This window comes from Sciurus carolinensis, chromosome 12 (assembly GCF_902686445.1).
Source record: "Sciurus carolinensis chromosome 12, mSciCar1.2, whole genome shotgun sequence".
NCBI classification, from domain to species: domain Eukaryota; kingdom Metazoa; phylum Chordata; class Mammalia; order Rodentia; family Sciuridae; genus Sciurus; species Sciurus carolinensis.
Genome location: NC_062224.1, coordinates 55,810,950 through 55,838,389, shown reverse-complemented (window position 1 = coordinate 55,838,389; position 27,440 = coordinate 55,810,950). Strand labels below are relative to the sequence as shown.

Sequence of the window (27,440 nt, the reverse complement as noted above, 5' to 3'; positions counted from 1 at the left end):
AAAAGTTTCTATTAGGAAAATGTGTTCTGGAAAGACAAAAAAGAGTTCCAAAAGGAAAAACATGTCATGAGCGATTAGGCGACAAATAAAATAATAAATATTTCTTTCTAGGATATTTTATCAACCAAACATTAACTGATTCATCAGCTACAACTCTCGCCTACCATCAGCCCCACGTAGCAATCAAATTGGCCAAAAGAATAACCAGAACCACCTTTCCCATAATTCCTTCCTCATTAGGATCCCACAAATCCGAAGGCTTAAAACATCTGCACTACAACACTACGGAAGTTAACCCGCCTCCTCACTCTGTACTGGCCATCCACGATTAGTCCCATCCCCACCAGTTCGGTTTCAGGCTGGTGATTGGACAAGCCTGCGAGCAGACCAGGCTCTGACAGCCGGCGCGGAGGCGTGGCCACGGGCGCACAGAAATTCCGCCCACGCTCCGGCCGCAACCATGTATCGAACACTCAGTCTCCTCGCGCGTTCTAGTCGCTTCTTGCGGGATCCAGCTGCTGCCCTAGCTCCCGGCTTGGGTGGCTTGGCGATCCTCCCACTCTGGCCGCCGAACGCCGCTCGAATGGTGAGCGCAGGCGGCGCATGGGTCGGCCTTGCAGCGGTGACCTTCAGCCTTCCCTCTGGACGGCCGGGACGCCCGCGGGCTGGCGGGAGGGTTGCCTTGGGGAAGGGGGTTCTGCGCCCGCGCCAGCGTGGCCGCCTCCCCCTCTGACGCTCCTTCAGCGCGGGGAAGGAACCTCCGCCCCGAGTTCCCGGGGACCTGGCGGTGAGGTCCTGCAGGGCCAGCGTGGCCTCTTCCCTAAGCCCTCTCGGCCGAGCTCAGGCTGGGGGGGGGGGGCGGGGTTGGGGGTACAACACCTCAGCCGCCTTTGCTGCGCTTCTACTGCCCTCGCTGGCGTCCCGACCCCTGGACCCTGCCTCGCGGGCAGTGCTGGGATAGGAGGAGGATGCGGGGAGAGGGCCAGCTGACACTGGCTCTGTGCTCATCCATTGGCCTCTTGGTCCGCCACGTGCATTGGACTGCTTTTAGGCCCTCCGGAATAAGTACAAGGTTCTTAGGAACTTAACAGTTTTCTCTTGAGATTGTTAAATTTGTAGGCTGAATATGGTTCCCGAAATCGCAATGTTTGTAAGACCCAGAAATCCATAAACATGAGCATGTTTGAGGAGATAGGATAGGACTTCTCTATAGCTGAATCAGTACTTTTAATTTAGAAAGACAGCTAAGGAATTTAAAAGTTCCAAGTTCAAAGTGTGGCGTACTTACTTTAACAAGCTCTTTGCTCGTTGGAGTGTCACTCTAGGTAATTCAGCCTTTAAAAAACATTAAGAGTGTGTGTGTGTGTGTATGTGTGTGTGTTTGGGTTTTTGTTTTGTTTTGTTTTTTTGGATAGCAAAAGTTCCGGAATTTATTAATACTTTAGGAAGAGTACAATTCTTTACAACACTAAGGCGTATAAAAGTTGAGACTTTGGGCAAATTGTCTTTGCACCTGTTTCCACAGGTATACAAAGTTGAAATAATGACAGCTACTCGGCAAGATTGTACATGGGAAAGTACCATGTAGTGAGTGTTAAGTAAATATGCTCCATCTAGGGCCAAGATATTTCTTGGACAATAAACTTGAAGATACTTTGATGGAGTCACTGTACCAAAAACTACAAAGTATAGGGTGCTTTTGTATTCCTGGAACTACCTGCTGTAGTAATTTTAGTCCATTTTAGAACCTTTAAATTTTTTTTTATTCACTTCTTACCTATTTAATTTTTGTAAAGGAAAGCAGGAGAACTTATGAATCTATCCTTTTTGAACAAGTATCAAAAATAGCACTACCTTGCTCTTAGAGCTGTAATGAGGGTGGATTTTCAAAGTCCTAATACTACAAAGGAGAAAAAATGTCTTGAATATTAGCAAGGATACCAGCTGTGATCTTACATTGTGGATAGGGATGTTCTCCATTTTTTGAAGGTCATGTTATTGATGATTTTCAGGATGGCTATAAAATCTGAAAGATAAACATTACTTGTATTACCGTATAGTATCAGTAAACCACTTGTTATATATTTGCCTATTTTTGAGACTTGGTCCTCTATGTTTTAAGACCAGATAGACTTTCAGAAAGAATCAGAAAACTCAAAGCAATGAAGTTAAATGTTCAATTTTTATCTATGAAGTTCTTTTGCATGAGGAATAATTTACACCCCTTTTTTTTGGGAGGGGGATACTGGGAGTTGAAACCAAGGTACTTAACCACTGAGCCACATCTCCAGCCCTTTATAATTTTTATTTAGAGACAGGGTCTTGCTGAGTTGCTGAGGCTGGCTTTGAACTTGTGATCCTCCTGCCTCAGCCTTCTGAGGCACTGGGATTACAGGTGAGTGCCACCAACCCCAGCTTGAAAATCATTTTATATTGTCTTCAGGAAATACCATGGTTTAGTTAAATGTTATCCATGAATTTGCATAGGGACATTGTACAGGCCCTAGGTCTATATTTTTTGTCTGACCTTTCAGATTAGCCTAGCATGCAGATTTTGAGGGGAGAACCTGAGGTGACTGGGGTTAGTGACTGTTATCAAATACTTGTTATTTCTAGGCTCCAGTAGCAATCTTACTACGGTGAATGCTAGACACATCACCCACTCATTCCCCAGAAGTGAAGTGGTTTTTTATAAATGAACAGGGATATGCCAGAAACAATCGGAAATTCCCACTTTTGTGCCTGCACTGTGCTTACTGGTTTAATTCTTAAACTCATGGCATTAATTCTTAAAGCAGCAGCTGCCTTTTCCTTGAAATTCTCTCTAAATTATGGCATATGAAGGCACAGTTTCCAAAAAGACCTGCTTTTTATAATAATGGATTATATTGTATGAACTAAAAACATTTTTAGAGATGCTATTCATTGCTAATAATTTTCTCATAAATTGAGGTGAGCACTTCTGTTACCCAGGCCACTGGGGACAGGTTATACATGTGACAATGTGGGAAGATTTTAAAAACCACACAAGTGTATTTTCAAACCTGAGGTCAATTCAGTAATTGGTGAAATCAATATAGGGAATAAGTGACCAGTGTTTTGTTTTTGTTGTTTTGTTTTAAAAGGAATAACAAAAGATATTAGAATGAGAGTGCATGACATACATTGTTTCATGGAATTTTTGTTTAAGATTTGTGTGTGTATGTATGTTTTTATACTTAATCATAATATAAAGTTTTTTTTGTTTTTGTTTTTTTTTCTTCTGTAGGTCATTAAAAAGAATGTTTGGGGGCTGGGGATATAACTCAGTTCGTAGAGTGCTTGCCTGTCAAGCACAAGGTCCTGGGTTCAATAATCCCCAACACTGCAAAAAAAAAAAAAAAAAGTTTGAAGAAACTTGGTAATTGCCTTGACCAAGTTCAATGTTCCTCTGTTTTTGTATCCTTTCTAACATTCTAGGCATCACCCACATAAGTGTTACCTCCTCTGACAGTTTTTCCTAATTCTTGGTACAACTTTCTGATAGAATATAAATGATTCCATTTTCTTAGTGTAAACCCACTGCTTTCTTAAGTGGAATATCACATACATTCTGCTGTTCCCTTCAGGTTCTCCTTCCGTCTTTCAAAATAACATCTTCAGATCATTGAAGCACAGTTAAAGAATTATCATACTCCATGAAACATTCAACCCTATGGTTGTAGGACATACTGTTTTTCTGTTATGCATTGGATTCAACCCTCTGTCTTAGGTTTGTTATACATACCTTAAAGATTGTTTTGCAGCACTGCTTCTGTTTCTGTCCTACCAATTGGTACAACCTATATATTCCCTCAGGCTAAATAAAGAGAACTTTTGGCTTTTGGGATAATTTCTTACTAAGTTCTGCCAATTTTTTTTGTGGTGCTGGGCTTATATCATCATAACCTGTTTTTTAGGGGATAATTGCTATTTTATAATTAAAATTTAATAATTTTGAACATAAAACGTGATGATATAAACTTAAGAAATCAAACTTTATTTTGCAAACTGATAATGAAAACCAGTCTTCCTTTTCTAGAGCCAGGCTCTTGGTGCTCTTTTTTAACAAGATAATGAAGAGAAAGAAGGACCTAGTTTTCTTGGTGACATTGCTGTCATTGCTAATGTTATTGTTTCAAAGTATCTTTTAACATACATAGATATCTACCTATAGTATCCAAAACAAGATTGCAGTGCAAAATATTTTTATTTGTGCATGTGGTTTACAGGTGTGAGACAAGTTGGTGTATAATGATGTCCATGTAATCGACTCATCTCTTCTTGTCTGTACATTTATTTTAATTTATAATTGAGAAAAGCTGATTTGCAGAAGGTGAAACAGCTACTAAGTGGCAGGCTCTCTGACTGCAAGGCCTGAACTATTTGTATTATACTATGCCCAGGCATAGTGTTTGTAGTCCATATCTGAGCTTCGCTTAAATATATTTACAAGTTTCACAAAGTGTTATTCTGCAGAAGTTCCCAGTAAAATGAGCATTCAGTTAGATTAGGTTTGAATTGGTCAAATTTTGACCAATAATAGGCACACTCCTAAATGGAAAAAATTACTATTGTAGTTCAAAGACTTTCTGTATTTATCATCTGCATCGTATTTGAATTCTGTTATCAGCATTAATAAATTTATCAATTTCTTAAGGAAAGAGCTGAAAGCCGGGAGTGAGAATTCTAATAGAATTTTTTGTCTTGTGATATTTCTTTTCTTGTTCCTTATGCTGATAAGATGCTATTGCTTTTGATACTGGGTTTCATTCAACCTATAACAATGTCTTCTCCTTGTCTTTAGGCAAGCCAAAATTCCTTCCGAATTGAATATGATACCTTTGGTGAACTGAAGGTCCCAAATGATAAGTATTATGGCGCCCAGACTGTGAGATCTACAATGAACTTTAAGATTGGAGGTGTAACAGAACGTATGCCAGTAAGTGGCTTGTGTGGAAATGTTGGATTATTTGGGGTGAACTAGGCTATATTCAAATGAATCACTTTACCTTAAAAATAAATATTTTACAGAGTTAAAATTTAAGTTACTTAAGAAAGCTGGCTTCATGAGTAAAAAATTGTTTTCTTTCATTAAAATGGCAAAGAACTTTTTGAAGTTTTAGTGTGCTGTTATTTTGAACCATGACTTGGAATATTTTAAATTCGTCTTGATAGAATTAAGTGATTATCTTTTTCATTCTTACCGGATATTTATAGATTTTTGCTAGAATTTTATAGTTTGTAAATAATTTTTTTAGATATTCAAATTCTTTTCTCTTTTTTCTTTTTACTGATATAAAACTAGGATTTTTTTTCAATTTTATACTTTCTCTCTTGGTTTTTGTTCTCTGAAAAGTATACAGTACACTAGTACCCCAAAACATTATTACTCATCAATGTCTAGCATATAATAGATAATATGTATTTGTTCAGTGCCACACAAATGATCAAATGATTAAAAAAACTTCCTGATACATGTCATTAAATGTGAGATGCCATCAAGTAGAAGATGGACCAGATATACCATAAAAAAGAAAAAGCTAAGGTTGTGATATGTCATTGATTATGAGATGCATCTTGATTTCAGAGATTTTAACGTGTGAAAAGAGTTGATGAAATACATTACATATCCTAATGGAGCCCAACCGGAGTATGAAAAATAGTCAATGCAGGATTGCAGGATAGGCTAGTAAGCCTAGAAGTAGCAGGCTTCATCCGGTGAGCTATTGTTTACCAGTTATCTTCTCAATCTAATTTTTATCCTGAATAATTTTAACTTCCATATTTTAAAACACTATTAAGCCTTTAATACCAACTCTTGACTGGGTTTATAGAATTTTATGAGAGGGGACTAAATCTTTGAAGAAATCTTTTCATCATTGCCACAGATAACCTGTTTCGTGATGAGGTAAATAGGGTCAGACTACATGTTTAAGTAGCAAAGGTAGCTACTAGTCCTGATATACTCTTACAAATTCAACTCTAGGGATTAAGGAGGTCGACCCCAGCTAACACTGGTGGGAGTGAGCATGGCTCTTATTTTGATTATCTTGCTTTAATTGGCAAGTTTTGTGGTACTTGGTTGCTGCTTCTAGTGGAGGGAAAGGGCAGAAATTTGGATTATGTCTGAGAAAGATGGTTGCCTGAGGTATCAATTTAGTCACATTTGATTTCATCTATATTAATTTCCTGAACTTTATTAAATATTAGACCGTGTGTGCCCTGAACTTAATAGTGTGATTAAGCCCAGCTCTTTATACCTGAGGTCCAAAAGGAAAACAAACCCAAAAAAGATTATTAATTTTATAGTTGATCTTAGCAAAAAGGCCCAGAAGTGATGATATTATGAATTTCTAATGCGAGTAGATTATCATGATTCTTCTTTTCTCCCCAGTGATATATTGTATTGTTTTATCTTATTGTATTTAGTAAAACTTTCTCTACTATGACCTTTTCTTATTTTGATGGGTCCATTAACACTAGGATTAATCAGTCTGTTCAGATGGTCAAGTGTTATTTGCATTTGGTTCTAACTTTGTTGGTGGTTTGACCCTCCATCACAATGTTTGTTCTTGTAAAAAATTAAATCACCATTTGTTTTCGTGTTTAAAATGTTTGTTTCTAATACTGTTAACCATTTGTCTTCATTTTGTTTGAGTAAAACATAATATTTTAATTTTATTTATTTATAATTCAAAATAAAAATTTTCTAGTTTTCCTTTTCTGTTTGCTTCTTAGCTTATTTTCACTGTGGTTCAGGTTTATGTATTTAATATATCTTATTCTTTCCTTTGTTTTTTCTGCTGTCTCTACTAAGGATTATAGCGTCTGTTTTAAAAATTCATTGTTCTTTTCCTCACCTCCTTTTTCCCCTTCTTTCTGTGTTCAAACCTGGCTTGGGATCTGTGCCACAGTCTATTTTATTAATTTTGACAAGAACTCATGAATCAGTTTTCTGACAGAAAGCAAGTCTTTTTCATTGAAATCCCATCTAAAGTTATTCAACGTATCCTTTTCAAGTTTGGTGAAGTAATTTGTATAAGAAAATGAAAAGATTTGCATACTAACAAATCGAAGTATGAACATATATTTATATATTTATATATATTTATATATAAAATATCAAAAGTTCTCAACTTAAAGTCTAAAGAACCCTTGGTTTGAAAACAAAGTTATGAGAGAAATTTCTAGTGACTTACTGACTGTCACATCTTTACTAACTAGACTGTGTTGTTAATTTATTGACTTTGGGGTAAGGTGATAGCCATTCAGCAACTGGTTATCTCATAGTGATTAGATTTTAAATGCATCTTTGATTTTTTTTTTTTTTTTTTTTTAAGAAAAAGGAAACAGTTATACTGTAGTATCATATTTTGTAAGGAAAAATAATGGCTCTTGCTGGGAAATGAGTGAATACCATTTGTTTTGACTATAAACTGTATGAAATAAATAAGACACTTTGTAGTACGTACGTATATAAAAAAGTAAAATGAATATTGTATGTGACTACGAGTGCATGTATATGGGTATGTGAAACATACGTATGTGAAGACTATTTGTTTTTGTTTGGTTCTTTTGGTTCAGTGTATATTTATCTGTAATCTTTATCTGTATTCTAAACATTTGAGGATCATATTAATTGAGTCATTGTTTTAGGTACAATTTTGCATCTGCATAAAATAATGTTCACGTTTAATAGTGCAAATTTAAGGTATTTTTCTGATTAATTTTTTAGATCCCAGTTATTAAAGCATTTGGCATCTTGAAGCGAGCGGCTGCTGAAGTAAATCAGGATTATGGTCTTGATCCAAAGATTGCAAATGCAATAATGAAGGCAGCAGATGAGGTAGGAGGTGATAACTATGTTGGCTTAATGACATGGGACTTGTATCTTACATTGGTATTGATAAGCCCTGCTAATAGGAAAGGGCACTGAATTCATTTTTTAAAATCTTTTTTTCCCCTCTTATTTGTACTTTTTAGATATACATGACAATAGAGTGTATTTTGACATACATACATGGAGTAGAACTTATTCTCATTAGGATCTTATTTTTGTGGTTGTACATGATGTAGAATTTCACTGATGGTCTTCATATATGAACATAGGAAAGTTATGTCCAATTCACTTCACTGTCTTTTCTATTCCTATTCCCTCTCCCTTCTCTTCAATCCCCTCTGTCTAATCCAGTGAACTTCTATTCTTCCCTCCCCACTCCTCCCTTATTTATATTAGCATCCACATATCAGAGAGAAAATTCAGCCTTTGGTTTTTTGGGATTGGCTTATTTCACTTAGCATGATAGTCTTCAGTTTCCATCCATTTACTGGCATGAAGGCACTGAATTTTTGAGTTAATGAATTTCTAGATAGGATGTTATTTGGTGAGGATATTAATATGATGCTTAAAATATTATATTGTGACAGAATTTCTGGATTATTTCATGTCCTTTAAGCATCTTGACTTTAATTGTTAATATATATGGTGGTGTGTGCCTATAATCCCAGGTACTTGGAAGTCTGTGGCACCAGTGAAAAAGGGCTGGGGATGTAGCTCAGTGGTAGAGTACCCCTGGGTTCAATCCCAGAGACTGCAAAAAAAAAGAAAAATTTTTTGAAAAAACATTAAGCCTTATGTTTGATTTCTTATCTTATGAATAAATAATTCCTTTTAAAACTAATTTATTTGATAATGCATATCAAGAATATAACTTACTAGTTCCCTAATAACATTGTCTAAAGAAAGAATTAGAACAGTTCAAAAATTGTATGTGCAGTGTTTTTCATTATACTGCTACATAATCGTAAAAATGAATTGAGTAATGTCTGATCATAACAGCTGCTTATGTAAGTTGCATTTATACTGTTATATTATGAATCATAGAAAATTAATTCTTTAAAGATTGGCATAGAACAAAGCCTTATCTTATGAGAAACTGGAAATTTTGCAAAATTAATTTTATGATCCTAATTTTGTTTAGAAAAAGAAACGAACAGAAAATGTGTTTTCATGTATACATACAGATAGGACCTTCCCCTGCTTACCAAATTCCACATATGATGAAGTCACATATATAACCTAGCTTCATTGTCCCATATACTTTAAGTCATCTCAGTTATACCTAAATAGAATGTAAATACTATTTAAATAATTTTTTTGTATTGTTTAGAGAATAAGACATATTTTAAAAAGTCTACATGTTTAGTACAAACATAATTTTCTTCTTTTTTTTTGAATATTTTTATTCTGTGGTTGTTTGAATCTGCATAGCACAGCCCACAGATATTGAGGGCCAACTATATACACACATACCCATTGAGTGAGGTAGACATTGGAAGATGCCAACAAGCTAATAACCATTATTTTTGGGAGGCATAACTAAAATGACTATTGTTATTTCCTCAGTATTCAGAATTTTCTGTACTAATCACCTATTATTTTTATATAACATGAAATGGTTTTATTTAAAAATGAACACATTGTTCAACATAGTAGATTTCTCAAGTGTATTCTGATGTTTTAAGTTAAAATCATTTCAGAAGATGAAATTAAGCACCCACTCTTTTATGAAGCTTTTAATCCGAAAACTAACACATAAGCTGAGAATATAAAAATATGACAAAAATAGGGGCAAATCTGGGCAGTCCTTGTTTCTACATTTGGCAGTTGCTAATCATTGGACATCTGTGCAATGAAGTAGCTATTAGTGAACTCACATTTTCAAGTCCCTAATTCATTATCCTGCTGACTCTGGTGGTAACATCTGTTGGATATTCCTTCTTAACAATAAATGTATCTAAAGACTTAACATATTTGTCTGCCTTAACAGGTGGCCTTCCATTAGAGGAGGTAGTTAAAAAAAATAAGAAAGATGGATTTGCTTCAGTTTTCAGTTGAAGTCAGTGAATTGTCATACTATTCAAAACATATAACATTTTATTTTTAAAGTATCCATAGTTGGAAAGTGATATTACAGAAGCTTAGAATTATGGGACATCTGCATTCAAAGACTGTGGAACCCTCGGCAATTCATTTAACAGATTAAAACAAGTGAACATCTTTAAAATAGTTTTCTGTAAATGGAGCTGACTTAAATCACTGGTGGTCTTCATATATGAACGTAGGAAAGTTATGTCCAATTCACTTTACTGACTTTTCTATTCCTATCCCCTCTCCCTTCTCTTCATGATGCTTAAAATCACTAAATAAATATTATTTCCTCTTTTAAAAATGCCCATTTTTAACATTTTTTTCCTGCAGGTAGCTGAAGGTAAATTAAATGATCATTTTCCCCTTGTGGTATGGCAGACTGGATCAGGAACTCAGACAAATATGAATGTAAATGAAGTCATTAGCAATAGAGCAATTGAAATGTTAGGAGGTGAACTTGGCAGCAAGAACCCTGTGCATCCCAATGACCACGTTAATAAAAGCCAGGTCAGTATGTTTTCTTTTTTCATTGCAAATTGAAAAGTATGCCTGAGATTATTTTTTATAAGGTAAGCATAAGGTCTTTTATTTACCTTATTCTTTAGTGGAAAAGACTTCTAAAGTTTCTTGACTTTCTTTTAAGGGCCTTAACTGGTTTTATCCCAAACTTTATGAAAATTGCTTTTAATGCAATTATATGTAGCATATTTATTAATTTTTATTGATCCATTTAGTTTTAAAACTTCTTTATTTTGAAATAATTTTAGATTTATATTAAAAGAAATGCAAAGATAATTCAAAGAACTCCTTTATTCTCACCAGCTAATCTTAATATTAAAACATATTACATTATATAACCATGATGTTTGTATCAAAACTAAGAAATTAACATGAATACAGTACTCTCAAACAACATACTTTTTTAAGGGATTTTTTTTTTAGGGTTTTCCATTTTTCCACCAATGTTCTTATTTTCTCTTCCAGGATCTACTTCAGCCTACATATTACATTTAGTCACATATCCCTTCAGTTTTTCTTATCTGTGCCCATTTCTTGTTCTTTTGCCTCAGTCCCTTAAGGCTGCTATAACAAAATAACCTACAAAATCCTCAAATAATATTATCACTTTGGGATTTAGCATTTCAACAGAAGAATTTTTGGGGAACATTGACATTTAGACCATAGTGGTGCCCTTGACACTTGTGAAAGTAGTAGTCTGTTATTTTTTGGATTGTCCTTTAGTTTTGGTATGTCTGTTATTTTCTCGTGTTTAGACTGAGGCTGTGAATTTTGGGCAAGTGAAGGATCCTTGTTCTTATTGCATCACGTTGCAGGTGCAAGATAGGAACGTGACTTAATACTGTTGATATTAATCTTAGTCACTTGGTTAAGATGATTCTTGACAAGATTTCCACCATTAAATTGCTGTTTTTCCTATTCTATACCTTATTTGTTAAAAATGAGGTTTTAAGTCCTGCCTATATTCCAGGCACTACACTTGAGCTTCAGTTCCTAGAGGGAGGAATATTGAAGAAATTTTGGACATGTATTCGAATCACCACAGTAATTAATAGAGATATTTCAAGACTATGCAGATATCTTTCTCCTAAAACTTGCCCTGTTAATTTTAGCCTTCATCAGTGAATCTTGCCTACAGCAATACCGTCATGATATTTTAGAAGTGATTTTCAGTTTTTCTTCTTTCTATATTAATTCAAACCTTTTTTTGGTAAGAAAAATTTATCCTTCCTCATTTTATTTACTTATTCAATTATGTTTTTCAGTTTGGATTCATGGGTTGTTTATATTCTAGTACTTTTGTTATTTATAATATTGGTTAATTTATCTCAGTATTAGGAACCTATCAAGTTGACTCTTGTGTCTTCTAAATCATGTCACTTTTTTTCTTACTTTCTGGCACTGTAAGGTACTCCAGACTCATCATCTTAGATTTTCCCTGCTCTAACCCTAGACACAGACATTTTCAAGGAACTCTTGGAGAACCTTCTTGAAAAATGATATTTAGAAACCAGGATCTGAGTGTTAGGTGTAGTATAATTTATTTTTAAGTATTAAAAGGAAAGCTTTTTACATAAGTTCATTGGATAAAAGATTTTTCAGATTCAATACTCACCTTTAAATGTGAATTTATTATATATTTTGCAGTCTTAAATCTGTTTCAGAATAGTATAATGTGTGTGTAGTAGGGTTGGGGATAGAATTATAGATGATACAAGATTAACTATGTACAATATGTTGAGTATGTTGATAATTGCTGAGTTTAACATTGAGTATTCTTCGCAATGTTTATCCTACTATTGTGTTTTACTATTCTCCATAATTAGAAAAAACATATTTTTAAAGTACAGGTTCAGCAGTTGAGGAAAGAGTACTGAGCATACACTACTTGGTCAGGTCTATTTTACCAGTTCCTAAGTATTTTGGCAAGTCATATCATTTCTTTGAGAGCTTGACTTTCCTATTGTTAAAGTAGTGACCTACTCCTTTCCTGAAGTTTATAAATACCTATGGAAGATTGGGTGTACTATTTAATTATAAGGTAGGTTATTAACTATCATCAAATGCAGTTGTTAACTGTACTTCTCTGTTTTGCTGTCATTTACTAGCGGATAGATACAATATGTAACACATTCAGTATACTTGGTTATAGTATTACCCAGTATTCTTATATATGATACAATTCTCAGAATGTTCCACAGAGAAAACCAGGTTGCTTCTTTTTGACCTTAAGTGATCTGACTTGCCACATTAAATGTAATTATTACATATAGACAGTTCTGAATAGTCATTTAGTGAGGTTTTTTTTTTTTTTGAGATACTCATTTGTTTTCTGTTGCTAAGTTAACATTTTATGTTCCTTTTGAAAAATTCCAACAGAGCTCCAATGATACTTTTCCCACAGCAATGCACATTGCAGCCGCAGTTGAAGTTCATGAAGTACTGTTACCAGGACTGCAGAAACTACATGATGCTCTCAATGCAAAATCCAAAGAGTTTGCACAGATCATCAAAATTGGGCGTACTCACACTCAGGATGCTGTTCCACTTACTCTTGGGCAGGTATAGGATTTTGACTCATTTTATTCAATTAAGGAATTGATAAAAATGACCAGTGTATCACCCTCACAGTCATACTGATTGATAAGGCCAAATTTTTAACATTTAAATTCAGTGACAGAGATTGTTCTCTATTAACTGATGAGTAGTTTTTAATGGCATTCCCTTAGAAGAGCAAAGTGTACTGGCATTGAGCCACACTCTAGTTAGACTGCTCAGGTTCAGGTTTCTGTTCTGTGTGAGCTATGTGACATTAGGAAAAGTGATTATCCCTTCTATGGCTTGGTTTTCTGAGCTGTGCAATAAGGAAAATGATATCTCTTTTTAGGGTAGGACTGAGAGTCTAGTAAGCTGACTTATGCAGAGTCATTAGAACCATGCCTGACACATAGTAAGTATCCATTAGTGTTGGCTATCATTGTCTTTATCTTTATCAATGTCATTGTCATGATTTCTTTGTTTTCTCTACTCCAAATTAGGTTATTTAAGACTTAATTTTAAAGTGATTAAACAAGGCAGATCTTTTTAAAAAAAATTGCTTTGACCACATGTGAAGGAGGTATTACTAAGATAGCAGAAAATACTTTTGTGTTTCTTAATCAACAGCTCGAAGAATATATACTAGTGTGTATTGTGAAGGAAAAGTAAATAAATTCAGGAAATGATTTTTGCCTAAGCTCACACTCCACTTTGGGAATCAGGACATACACATATTATCAGAAGATGGTTATATGTGCCAAGTGTCAAATGATAGTTATGAAATAGTAGTTTAATGGAAATTGAGGGGAGAGTGACAGTTTGGCTGCTGCTTACTTGGATGGATTCTCACTTGTGTTCTGGTTTTTTGTTTGTGGTACTGTGTATTGAACTCAGGGCACCAACATGCTAGGCAAATGCTCTACTATGAGATAACATTTTCAGCCCACCATTTATAGCTTTGGCTATAGATAAATAGAAGAAAAGCTCAGTCATTTAGCTTAATTTGATTACAGAAGGAGTGATAAAAGTTTGAAATGATTCATTGAAATACAAGTGATGGAACTAAATAGAACTCACTGGACTAAGTTGCCTCTTAAGGCTGTGTCTCATTTCTTTTTGCATCAATGACTTTTAGTACCATGTGTAAATTCTAAGGAGGAACAATATATGTGTTTGAAACTACATATTTCCTCTGGCTTCATCTTTTTTTTTTTTTTTTTTTTTGGTGCATCTCATGTTGAAAACTATGTTCACTGGAGCCCTGCCTCAAATCTTCTGTGTAAAATCATCATTCTACCTATCATGACAGAAAATTCTATTTTTGTTTGACTTTATCAGAAGCATTTATAGTTGCTTTTATTAAAATTGTCTTGTACATTTTTGCATTTTTCCCTGATCCTAGTATATTCCATTTGTGAATCCAGCCTCTGTGTGTGTGTGTGTGTGTGTGTGTGTGTGTGCAGATGCATGTGCATATGTGGTATTATGTCACATGATCAGATTTCCCTGAAAAGAATTTTATCTTCTGAAATGTTTTCTTTAACACAGTGTGAAATCCTAGTACTAATAAAAAATATTTATGATTTTTTAATGTCTTCAGGCAGGAAAGAAAAGATTTAGGATAATTATATATTTTGGCTTGCCCAGTTTATGCCTTGTGTCCCTGCATAATTATTAATAGGGCCCTTGCTGTGTTCAAACATGATAAATTCTATGCTTGTCTTATTTAAAGTGCTTCATGGTACAAAAACCAATGTGATGTTGATAGTAGATTTAAATTTTCTAGTGACACTATAGTCTTAATTCTACTCTTACCTTCTCATGCTGTTCAGTGAGTCACTTAGCTTCTCAAGTTCCTGTAAATTGTCTTTACATTCCTTCTCAGATTTTTAAAATTGAGATTGTATGGCGATGTTTATATTTTATTTTTGGAGAATAATTAGTGTTCTTTTCCTCACAGTTATCTGGGACACAGCAAAAAAAGTGAAATTAGTTTATATAATAGATTGCATATAAACCAATAACTTAATATAGTGAAATTGTTTTTTTAAAGTTTATTTCCTGTGTTGTTCTTCCTAATAGGTTTATAAATCCTCATCTTTCTCTGTACTTTACTCATCATATGAATTGACACAGTTTAAGTGCCATTTGAGTACCTTATAATATAGTATTCTGAAATTTTTTTCTTTTTTTGATTTCTACTTAATGCAGTTAGAATATAACTTGTAAGCCATTAGGAAATTCTCACCTTAATTTTCTTCTCTTTTAAGGAATTTAGTGGTTATGTTCAACAAGTACAATATGCCATAACCAGAATAAAAGCTGCCATGCCAAGAATCTATGAGCTTGCAGCTGGAGGCACTGCTGTTGGTACTGGTTTAAATACTAGAATTGGCTTTGCGGAAAAAGTTGCTGCAAAAGTAGCTGCACTCACAGGTTAGTGATCCATGAATTAGTATTCATTTTCATTGTACTAGTCCAGGTATTTTTTAGGTATCTTTGCCTTGTACTTTTCTGAGTTTAAACTTAGAAATAATTTTTCACAATAGTCTCAATAAACAAAAACAAAACACCTTGGGAATAAATATAACCAAAGAGGTGAAAGATCGCTATAGTGAAAACTGTAGAGCACTGAAGAAATTGAAGAAAACATTAAAAGACAGAAAAACCTCCCATGTTCTTGGGTAGGCAGAATTAATATTGTTAAAATGGCCATATTACAAAAAGTGTCCACAGATTAAAGGTGATCTTCATCAAGATACCAATGACATTTTTCACGGAACTAGGAAAAACAATCCTAAAATTCATGTGGAAGAATAGAAGACCTAGAATACCCAAAGCAATGCTGAACAATAAGAGCAATGCTGGAGGCATCAATAATACCTGATCTCAAATTATACTACAGAACTATAGTAACAAAAACAGCATGATATTGGCATCAAAACAGACATAATTACAATGGAATAGAATAGACAGATATAGATAACTATCATCTGATACTTAACAGAGGTACTAAATATGTAGGAGAAAAGAGCCATTTAACAAATGGTGCTAGGAAAACTAGATGTTCAGAAGTAGAATAATGAAACTAGATCCCGCTCTCATTCTGTACAAAAATCAACTCAAAGTGGATCAAAGACCTGGAAATCAGACCAGAAATACTGCAACTGCTAAAAAAAAGCAGATTCAGTGTTCCAGCTAACTGGCACAGACACTGACTGCCTTAATAAAACTCCTAGAGCTCAAGAAATAAAACCAAGAATCAATAAATGGGATGACCTCAAATTAAAAAGCTTCTGCACAGCAAAGGAAAAAAGAGTGTGAAGAGAGAGCCTATAGAATGGGAGAAAATCTTTGCCAACTACTCTTCCAAAGAATTCAAAAAACTTAATACCCAAAAAACAACCCAGTGAATAAATGGGCAAATGATCTTAACAGACATCCTTCTCAAAAGAAGAAACATTAATGACCAACAAAACATGAAAAAATATTCAACATCCTTAGCAATCAAGGAAATGCAAATCAAAAGTACACTAAATTTTATCTCCCAGTTAGAATGGTAATCATCAATAATACAAATAATTTCTAGTGAGGATGTGGGGGAAAAGGTACATTTATACATTGTTGGTGGTACTGCAAATTAATATAACCACTTTGAAAAGTAGTATGGAAATTCCTCAAAGGACTAGGAATGGACTCACCATATGACCTGTTCATCTCATTCCTTGGTATTTTCCAAAAGAACTAAAATCAGCACACGATAGTGATACATGTATGGTAATGTTTATAGCAGCACAGTTTCACAATAGTGAAGTTATGGAATCATCCCAGGTCCTCATCTACAGATAAGTGAGTAAAGAAAATGTGGTATGTATACACAATGGAGTTTTACTCAGTCATAAAGAAAAATGAAATCATGCCATTTGTTAGTAAATGGATGGAACTGGATAACATCATACTAAGTGAATAGGAGCTAGAAAGTCAAGGGCTTAATGTTTTCTCTTGTATGTGGAAGCTGGAGAAAGAAAAGAACTTTTAAAAGGGAGAGAGACAATCTAAAAATAGAAGGGAGATCAGTAGAGGAGAAGAGAGGGATAGGGGAGGTTTGAGGAAGTACTAGAAAATGAAATCTATAAAATTATGCCATGTCCATGAACAGTTATACCACAATGCTACTTTTATGTGTAATTATAATACACTAATTAAAATAGTAGTAATAGGGAGATCAGTAGAGAAGAGCAGGTGGATCAAGGGGAAGATGGAGTGAAGGTACTGGGGAATGTGATTGATCAAATTGTGTGCATGTGCAAATATGGCATAATGAATCCAGCTGTTTAAAATGCACCAAGAAGTTTTTGGAATAGAAATATTTTTCTATCCAATGTGTTTTATGTTCATTTCAGAAGTTGTTAATCCTTTTACTTTTTAAAGGTTTTCTGTGTAGGAGTTCATACAGCATGCAGTTAAAATACTAGTGTTAGCTTTGTTTACTGTCTGGTGGTATTCACTTATTTTCTCTTTGATGTTGTTTAGAGTAAAATTTTCAAAGTTGGCAGAAATAACTTTGAGAAAGGCATTTGAATGATATATTGTAGACAGGCTTAATTGCTTTTTTAAAATGTCATGTTGTGATATTTCTTTGAATCATTAATCTTTTAAATTCTTTGTTTCCTTTTTTAGAGTACTGTGGTCTGAATAATGATTACTATTATTATAGCCAAGTTGTTCTCTCCAGAAAAGTCTTATTAAGATATAGATGTTACCAGAGGGTTAGGATGAGATCATTATACAGTACATATTCAGGCTTACTAGATGTTTTTGTTGAATCATTTTTTAATAAAAAGGAACTGTATTCTTAGAGTTTAGAATAAGTAGGTTTTTGAAATTGAACATGGGAAGGACTGAAAACATCTAACTCATTTTTGTTCCTTATTCTCTCAGGGAGATCTTGTGACCCCTGACTAGAGGAAAAAATGGAACAGAATAAAGTGAACAAAGAAATTTTTCTAGGATCAAAGTGTGGAGTAAAGTGGAGTGAATTTCACTCACTTTTCACTTTTACTCAAGTAGTCAGGCATCATACACATGTTGGCAGTATGATAGTTGTTTTTCTTCTAGTTTATTTATTGTACTTATTATTTCATCCTTTCAATGTTCTGGTGCTAGACTCTCTGTACTCTTTTGGGGCTTCTCAAATCTAGACAAAGCTTGAACCTTAAACGTATTTTTCTGAAGCACAAAAAAGTACAAAAAATTTTTCTTTCGTTTTGTGTTTGCAGTGCTGGGGATCAAACCCAGTACCCTATACTTGCTAGAGCAAGCATTTTACCATTGAGCAGCAGCCCCAGCCCTTGGTTGTATTTTTTCCTTCCATATTTTTTTATTGTGCATTATAGTTATACATAATGGTGGGATTTGTTATTACATATTCATGTGTGCACATAATATAACAATACAATTTTTGGCCAATATTTTTCCCCTTTCCCCCTCTCTTCCCTCTTCTTGATTCCTTTCTTCTGCTTTGCTGATCTCCCTTCAATTTTCATGAGACCCCTTCACTTCCCTTCTTTTCCTTTGTTCTCCGTAGCTTCCACATAGGAGAGAAAACATACAGCCCTTCACCTTCTGAGTTTGGGCTTGTTTTGCATAACATGATGATCTCAAGTTCATCCATTTTCCTGCAGATGACAATTTCATTTTTCTTTATGACTGAATAAAACTCCATTGTGTGTATATATACTACATTTTCTTTATCCATTCATCTGTTGATCGGCAGCTAGGCTGGTTCCATAATTTGACTGTTGTGAATTGTGCTGCTATAAACAGAAGTTTGTATATAGCACTATACTATGATGATATTAATTCTTCAGGATAAATAGTGAGAAGTGGTATAACTGGATCATATGTTAGTTCCATGCCTTGTCTTTTAATTAACCTCCATGCTGATATCCATAGTAGTTTTACTATGTACAATCCCATCCTCAGTGCATTTTTGAACCCAGGGGAACTTAACTACTGAGTGGCATCTCCAGCCCTTTTTTGTAATTTTGAGACAGATTCTTGCTAAATTGCTGAGGCTGGCTTTGAACTTCTGATTTCCTGCATTGGCTGAGCTACTGGGATTACAGGCGTGCACCACTGTGCCATTTGAATTCTTGATGCTGTCAGTCTGACTGGAGTGAGATGAAATCTCAGGGTAGTTTTGATTTGCATTTCCCTAATGTAAATGGTGTTGAATACTTAAATATTTGTTGGCCTTTTGTATTTCTTTTGAGAATTGGTCTCAAACTGTGATCAACTGGCCTTGAATTTGTAATCCTCCTGCCACAGCCTCTTGAGTTGCTAAAATTATAGGTATGCACCACTGTGCCCAACTGGTGTTAAGTTTTTTGAGTTAATTCCTTGTCAGAGAGTAGCTAGCAAAGATTTTTTTCCTGTTTTGTAGGTTCTCTATTCACATTCCTAATTGTTTCTTTTGATGTAGAGAAGGTTTTTAATTTGATGCCATCCCATTTATTAATTCTTGGCATTATTTCCTGTGTATTAGGAGTCCTATTGAGAAAGTTGTTGCCTGTGCCCATTTGTTCGAGTGTTGACCCTGTGTTTTCTTTTAGGAGTTGCATAGTTTCTGGTCTAATTCCTAGGTCTTTGATTCATTTTTAGTTGATTTTTGTTCAGGGTGAGAGATGAAGTCCTCATCTCATTCTTTTACATATGGATAACCAGTTTTCTCAGCACCATTTGTTAAAAAGTCTATCTCCTTGGTTTTATTTTTGCTTTTCATATACTGAAACTTTGTTTAGCTTGTTGAAAGTGGACAGATAAATGTTTATTTTACTTGTTCACCCAGGTTGGTTTTTTTTTTCTTCAGGCTTACCTTTTGTTACTGCTCCAAATAAATTTGAAGCTCTGGCTGCTCATGATGCTTTGGTGGAGCTCAGTGGAGCCATGAACACTACTGCATGCAGTTTGATGAAGATAGCAAATGATATTCGTTTTCTGGGTTCTGGTCCTCGGTCTGGTCTTGGAGAACTGATCTTGCCTGAAAATGAACCAGGAAGCAGTATCATGCCAGGTAATCACATAACTAGTAAATGTTGGAACTACAATTCAATTAGAATCCCAGACATTCTTAACTTTAGAATGTGATACCATAACTGGATAGGGAAACATAAGACACACTTATTTCAGAATGTTTGTGTGGGCCATCTTGAATCAGGATTTCTAGGAATGTCACCCCACAAGTTAGGAAAAAGTTAGCTGCTGTATTTCAGTTCTCTTATTTGAAAGTATGTAATAGTTCTGTCCTTCACAGACCAAAGCCAAAAGAATTCTAGAATAGGCTGTTATAAATGATTGGCATGGGTTGAATAAAAAAGTCACACCAAACTCCTCTTATTTCATGTTTTGCATTGAGTTATGGGACTATTAGATTAAGGGAGGTGATATGGACTCTCAGTATCTGGATTTCAGCAAGTTATTTGGTAAGACTTACATGATAATCATTGGTTTCAGTGAAGAAGTGTGGGCAGTGTTGGTAAGTGAATATAGCTGGATGAATAGTGACATTTAAGGAGTGACTAATGGGTTGAGTCTAGTCTGGAGGAGTATCTTGATAACGAGCTGTAGGACTACCCATTCAGCACTGTACTAGTGATGAGGGTGAAGGCCAAACATACGTGCTGATCATACTGGAACAAAGTTGAGGTGGCACTATATATCACTTGACAGAATTAAGATTTATAAAATCTTCTGTAGGCCAACCTTCATCAGACCAAAACTAACAAAGTAAATTTTAATAGTGAGAAAGAATGGTCTGACTGTTGATTGTTTTATACCTATACAATATAGATCAAGAGAAGATCTTGTTTTTAAGTATTTCATGTTGACAAGTGACATAAGAGAAATGGAGAGTCACAGATAAAGGATATATTTCCCAATGTGTTACCTTGCATTGGTTAGAAGAAACTTGTTGGAGGGACATTACCAGGGTGGTGGAATTCCAGAGACTCATATGCTAGAGAGCAAAGTCCAGCTTGACAGGAAACCTCCCAAGTGTTGGTGATATTTCTTTTATAAGTGTTCCCATAGCAGCTTGCACTTCTCTGTAGTTACCCATTAACTATGAAATTGCCAGCTCTCTTCATAGCCAAGTTCTATGAAGGTGGGGCCTTCAACTGTCTCATTGAGTACTATGTATTTGATTGTGATTGTATATTCTGTATTTATTAAAATGAATGAAAACCATGACAAAGGAGAACTGTAATGTATAGATGTAGTTTCTCATTAGCCATTGAGTGATTCAGTTTTGTGACTGCTCATCTCCCTTTCTTTGGTCAGTTTGTTTCATTAAGTTGATCTGTCTTTTTTGTATATCTTTTATTTAATGAAATTAGATTTCTTCCTCTGCCTGAAATCTAATCTTAACTAATAAATGCAGTCATAAGCTTATTTGATGGGCATTCTGTCACTGGTGGTTTCCTTGAAGGCAAGGTGAATCCTACTCAGTGTGAAGCAATGACCATGGTTGCAGCCCAAGTCATGGGGAATCATGTCGCTGTTACTGTTGGAGGCAGCAATGGACATTTTGAGTTGAATGTTTTCAAGCCAATGATGGTAAGCTTTAAATTCAGTTTTTAATGATTTTGTCTAAAGCTAATTGTCATTGTTTTTGTCTTTTCTGAAGGTTTCTAGAGTTTCCACATTAGATAATTAGATGATGTTAGTAGCAATTGGAAATCAAGCACTTATGTTAGAGGAGTATCCCTAAATATTAGGAATTGGGTGACTTTTAACTCAAGTGAGTTGATGATTTGCATTTTTAATAGGAAGAAAATTCTGGAAGTAGTATATAGAAATAAGTTCAAGTCTCCTCAGTTTAAAGTAAAAACCTTCCCTACAACCCTACCTCCTTTGCAGGCTGTTCTTTTGCTTTCTTCTTCCTTTAAATTCAGTCTTGAAAGAATACCCCACAGTCACTTTAATTTATGCTGTGATCCCCACAAATCCAGTTTCAGTGCCGCCTTCTTGCACCTGAGTGCTTCTCCCAACATTAGTGACCTCTTCCACTCAGTAGACATCCCACAGTTCTTCTCATGCATCATCTGATGTTGACTGTCTTGTTGACTGTCCCTCCTTGAGACAGTCTTCATCCATGTTTAGCACTTTCTTCCCAGTTCTCTTCCTATCCTTTGTCAAATTCTTTTTCATTCGTTTTACCTCTTCTACATGCAGTAGAATCATTATTGTATCCATCAATTGTTTTTTTCCTTCATCGCTCCAGAGATACAAGAAGATGTGTCATCTTTAAACCATTTTTCCCTTGCTTCACATAATAAAGCTTAATAAAGCTGCATTATTATCTAGAACTTCATTTGGTTTTTTTGTTTGTTTGTTTGTTTGTTTTGTGGCACTCTACCAACTGAGCTATATCCCCAGCCCCTAGAACTTCATTTGTATCACATGTTGTTATATCTAAAATATTTTAAAGGCTATTTCCTATTAGTATATAGTGTAAAGTCTAATCTTAATTTGATGAGCATATGCAAATGACAGTTATTGATTATATTCACTCAGTGATTTCACTATCAGCTCCTGCTCTATGTCACATGTACTGGGTGCTTGCAATAAAATAGTAAACAAGAAAGATTTTCCCCTTCTGGAGTGTATGTTCTAGTGGTAAATAAAAAGCCTGCAGAATTCAGACACATAAACTTTTCCTTCCAGGTCAGATACCATAGAATTAATAGCAACTCCCTATCACATATATGTACATAGCAATCATGGTTGGATTTTTTATCATTTATTATGGATGAAAGATAATGCTGTCTTGTTCCACCTTTGTTAAGATGAAGAAAAAACATTTTTGGTACACATAATGTTTCCAAGGCACGTAGAAGAGGTAAAAATCAATGAAGGAAACCCTAAGAGGGAATAATAGGAAGAGAATTAAGGAGAAAATGTTGTCTTAGTAATCTTAACAGAATTTTTTTCTTATTTTAATAGCAAACAAATCAAGATTATCAACATTTGCCATATAATAAAGTCACAGTATCAAATTTAACTTCTAAAGTTCAGTGCCTTCTATTAGAGTCTATTGTTGGAAGTGTACCCTGAGGTTTTAGACTAAAGGCTATTAACATATCAATACATCTTAGTTTATATTGGAAATGTTACCAAAAAGAAGCAAATGGTAAAACATACCAATTAATTTTATTGTATGAATTAAGGGGACTAGAATGTTTGTTTTGTTAAGCATAAAAACCTTGGTGATATTGGGGTCCTAATTAGAACAGGTATATTCCATGCTTGTAAAATTATATCAAAATGAATTCTCCTGTCATGCATAACTAAAAAGAACCACTAAAAAAAAAAAAAAACAAACAAACCAGAAACCCCCCTTGGTGATCTTAAAGAACTGGGAAACCTTGACTTTACCAGTTGCTTCAAGCACATACTTCATTTTTTAACTTCTACATCTGTTTTCCTCTTCTTCCTTCATGGAATATTATTTTCTCCATCTCTGGCTAGCCAGTCCTCTGTATCAAGTAGGACTTCATTAATTCTTATAGCTAGATTAATTCCTCTTTCACCATGATCACCAACTCTTCATACCTGTTTTATATACTTAACATGGATTATATTTTTTATGTCTTTTCCACCTTTTTTCAATTTTTGTGCCCTCAAATGTTCATAATTTCTTTCCAATTTGTTTTCTTCCTTTTTTGTACAAGGGTACCTTACCACTAAGCTACATCCCTGGTCCTTTTTCTTTTTCTGTTGTGAGACAGGGTCTCACTAAATTTCTGAGGCTGGCCTTGAACTTTTCAACCTCCTGCCTCAGCCTCCTGAGTCACTGGGATTACAGTTGTGTGCCAATGTGCCTGGTCCTCGAATTTGTTTTTTTGGGTATAGTGCCTTACAATTTTTAGGAGTGCTATACATTTGTCGAATTATACATTGAGAATGAACCAGCAAACAATATGTGTCATTGGACCAAAGGGGAAAAAAAAGAAGCCTAGTAATGTCTCTCCCTCTTCTCTCTCTGTCTCTCTGAAAGATTAAAAATGTATTACACTCAGCCAGGCTGCTGGGGGATGCTTCAGTTTCCTTTACAGAAAACTGTGTGGTTGGGATCCAGGCCAACACAGACAGGATCAACAAGCTAATGAACGAGTCTCTAATGTTGGTGACTGCTCTTAATCCTCATATAGGTAAGGATTCAAAGAGTAATGCCATTTTGAATGTAAAATCAAAAGCTGAAACATTTTAGAGAATACTGAATCAGTGTTTGTGGACAGCACATTCCTTTTGGACATTGAGAAAATCTCTTAAAATAATTGAAATTTGTGTTAAAAGATACTTTTATGGTGACATAGTTCTTTCAAAAACTTGATCCATTATACTTCATTTTATTTGATATACAATATTCAGAAGTAGTATTTTAAATGTATTTAAATGGAGTTCAGAATCTCCATATGCAGGAACTTGGGGAAGGCTCTCTATAAGACCTTAAGCTGGTAATGTCACTAGGTGGCACTGGCTGATTACCCACATTGAATGAATCTGCTTACCTTCACAGATACTCTGTAATACTTTGATTTTGTTGTTTTTATCCAATTCAGATATGGAAAGCTACCAAGTAAAAGATAAAAGGTTATGTATTCATTGCTTATAGGGAATGGAAGGAAAATGAAAATATTGTGTATAAAACCATGCTTTGGTATTGCAAGACTTTCCCAGAATTATATCTGTTTCATTATGTATAGAATCAGACCTGGATGGTATATTGACCATAGTGATCCCTGTTGAATTGGCTATTTTGTAGGTTTTGAGGCATTCATTGCTTTATGTTGTGACTTGTTAAAAGCCAAACCCCAACCAGGCATGGTGGTGCATGCCTGTAATCTGGGCAACTCTGGAGGCTGAGGCAGGAGGATTGTAAGTTTGAGGCTACCCTCAGCAACTTAGTGAGGCCATGAGCAACTTAGCAAGACCTCATCTCAAAATAAAAAAAATAAAAAAAAAAAAAAGAGCTGGGGATATGGCTTAGTGGTTAAGTACCTCTGGGTTCAGTTCCCAGTACAGAAAAAGAAAAAGAAAAATGTCAAGCCCTTCTTTCTGCTGAAATTAATGTAATATAGTCTTTGATTTTCTACTTTAGAACAATAAGTTATGATATTGTTTTATTGTGTGGATACTGCAAAACCTTCTGTAATTCTGAACTTTCAAGTTAGATCTTAATCTTGACTCCTCAAAAAGCTCTAATTTCTCTTTTACAAGCTCATTTAACTGCTTTAGGTAGCTATGAGCCCAATGTGATGTTTTTTTGGAATAGTATTGGTAATGACATTTTGATCCATTAAAATTGTACGTCAACATTCAACTGAAAATATGCAAAGGGATCACCAAAAGGTTTGTGTGAGAAATGTTTTAGCAGACCTTTACTTCAGAACATGTTGCCAAAACTTTTAAATTAGAGGTTTCACCTAAAACTGAATGACTGATAAATCTTTCTTGGAATCAGTTTAAAGTGAGAGAGAAAGACTTATCAGAGGTAATTCAAGGATGAGATGAGCAAATACTCCTTACTAGTTGACTGAGCATGAGCCATACAGCCCTCCAAACCGTGGCTTCTCAGTGGCCTAGATGTGTAACAGACCAGTTATTAATACTGTCTTGTGGAACTTGAGAACTGAAAGTTGTGAGCATTTATGCTTAGACATCCTCTGAGTTTCACATGAGAATTCTTTCTCAAAGCTACTCTGGTCACTAAATAATGCCCTTTACAACATGTTGACCACTTACAAATTCAGTTCAGTAATAAAATGAACCATACCAGTAGTTTGTTTTGTAGATGATGATTAATTGCATATAGTCATATAACACCTTATTGGGTTGATAATCATATTGCCTCAGCAGGCCTCTTCCCTTTGGTCATATTCCCCTGATCTTTGCTTTTTGGTCTTTTCCTTCTACCTTGGTTTAATTTTCATTCTTGCTTTTGCCTTCTGATTTTGTTGTTATTGTTGTTGATTTACTTTTTTTCTGATTTTTAAAAAAAGTTATATTAAGTCAAGACTAAAGGCCAAATGCCCATTCCCTAACTTTATTAATTTAAAAAGCAAATAATTCTGAAGTCAGCAATATACCTGTGATCATTTGTATGGGTATATATTTCTGCTGTACTTCCCCACCTATATCCTTGTAATGTCTGAGGAGAGGCCAGGGAATGGAAGCCATTGCAGTGGAAACTCAGAAGAGAACTGCTGCTGAAGGCTTGTCTCTCTTCAGAACACTGGCTGTTCCTCCTCACCGAGGGGACTTCTCACCCCTCGGAGCTAGTCACCAATGGTTACCAGTTGTACAGTATTATATACATTTTCTGTAGGACTGGAGTATCTCACCCATTAATGCTTCCTTGGGAAGGTAATGGTTGCTGGTTAAACACCTTGTTTGGAAAAATGTACCTGAATTGTACTTTAAGTCTTGATATAAATTATATTTTCTTTTTTGATTTCCCTGTGAAAATGTCTGAGTTAATGGGCAATTTCATTCTAGGAAGGCATGTACTACTTAAAGTAAGGTATGTTCAAGTCTTTATACCTTAAGAAAAGTAAAGGTTTTATTCTATATGAGAAGTAAATTATCAAGATACTCCCTTTAAATATTTTTAAAAATTTTTGGAATATATCAGTTAAGCAAACTTTCTAGCATCAATATCATGTAAACAGTGATTACTTTTTGCTTTAGAAAAACAAACTTCATTAACTCTGGTGTTGTTTATTTCTTCTTCAGGTTACGACAAGGCAGCAAAGATTGCTAAGACTGCACACAAAAAAGGATCAACCTTAAAGGAAACTGCTATTGAGCTTGGGTATCTCACAGCAGAGCAGTTTGACGAATGGGTAAAGCCTAAGGACATGCTGGGTCCAAAGTGATTGAAATAAATTTATAATAAAAATAAACAGATAAAAAAAACTCAAAAAACAGACCCCTTATGTCTGTTTCTTAAACAAAAATGGATACATTTAAAAGGAAACTGCTGTTGGACTTGAGAATTTCTAGGAAAGCATTTGAGTGGTATATAAAACTCCAGGTTAACTAGGTCCACAGTAAATTGAATAAGTAAAAAATATATAAAATAAAAAAGGAAACACTTTTTTTTTTAATCTTAAATAATATTATATTGACTCTTTGATAGTTGTGCATGTGTGTTCATCATTTTATAAGTTTTCTTAAAAAGTCCTATCATTTTGTTTGTTTTTGTTTTTTTCCTAGTACTGGGGATGGAACCCATGACCTCACATGTGCTAGGTATTTGCTTTACGACTGAGCCATATCCCTAACCCTGAAGAGTTGTAAATTTTTTGGTTTGGGTTATTTTAAAAATTCCTATAGTAGAAAAAGCACTTTTTATTTGATTCCCAAA

At 34.8% G+C, this 27,440-nt stretch overlaps 1 protein-coding gene across 1 annotated transcript; it reads left to right on the top strand.

Annotated features, from left to right (window-relative positions):
- The first annotated feature begins 412 nt into the window (after positions 1-412).
- Fh (fumarate hydratase) lies at positions 413-27,190 on the top strand. The gene is made up of 10 exons (XM_047520584.1): positions 413-586; positions 4,826-4,960; positions 7,757-7,867; positions 10,283-10,459; positions 12,851-13,033; positions 15,280-15,445; positions 19,881-20,084; positions 21,498-21,625; positions 24,069-24,222; positions 26,807-27,190. Exons 1-10 carry the CDS (start codon positions 461-463, stop codon positions 26,947-26,949), a joined length of 1,527 nt encoding a protein of 508 aa, XP_047376540.1. The 5' UTR covers positions 413-460; the 3' UTR covers positions 26,950-27,190.
- Positions 27,191-27,440: the final 250 nt, after the last annotated feature.

Excerpts from the sequence above, each read along its gene's own strand:
- Fh (XM_047520584.1), top strand. The coding sequence starts at position 461 with ATGTATCGAACACTCAGTCTCCTCGCGCGTTCTAGTCGCTTCTTGCGG. Across the intron at positions 13,034-15,279 it reads TTCCACTTACTCTTGGGCAG|GAATTTAGTGGTTATGTTCA; the intron begins GTATAGGATTTT and ends TTCTCTTTTAAG. Across the intron at positions 21,626-24,068 it reads ATGTTTTCAAGCCAATGATG|ATTAAAAATGTATTACACTC; the intron begins GTAAGCTTTAAA and ends TCTCTCTGAAAG.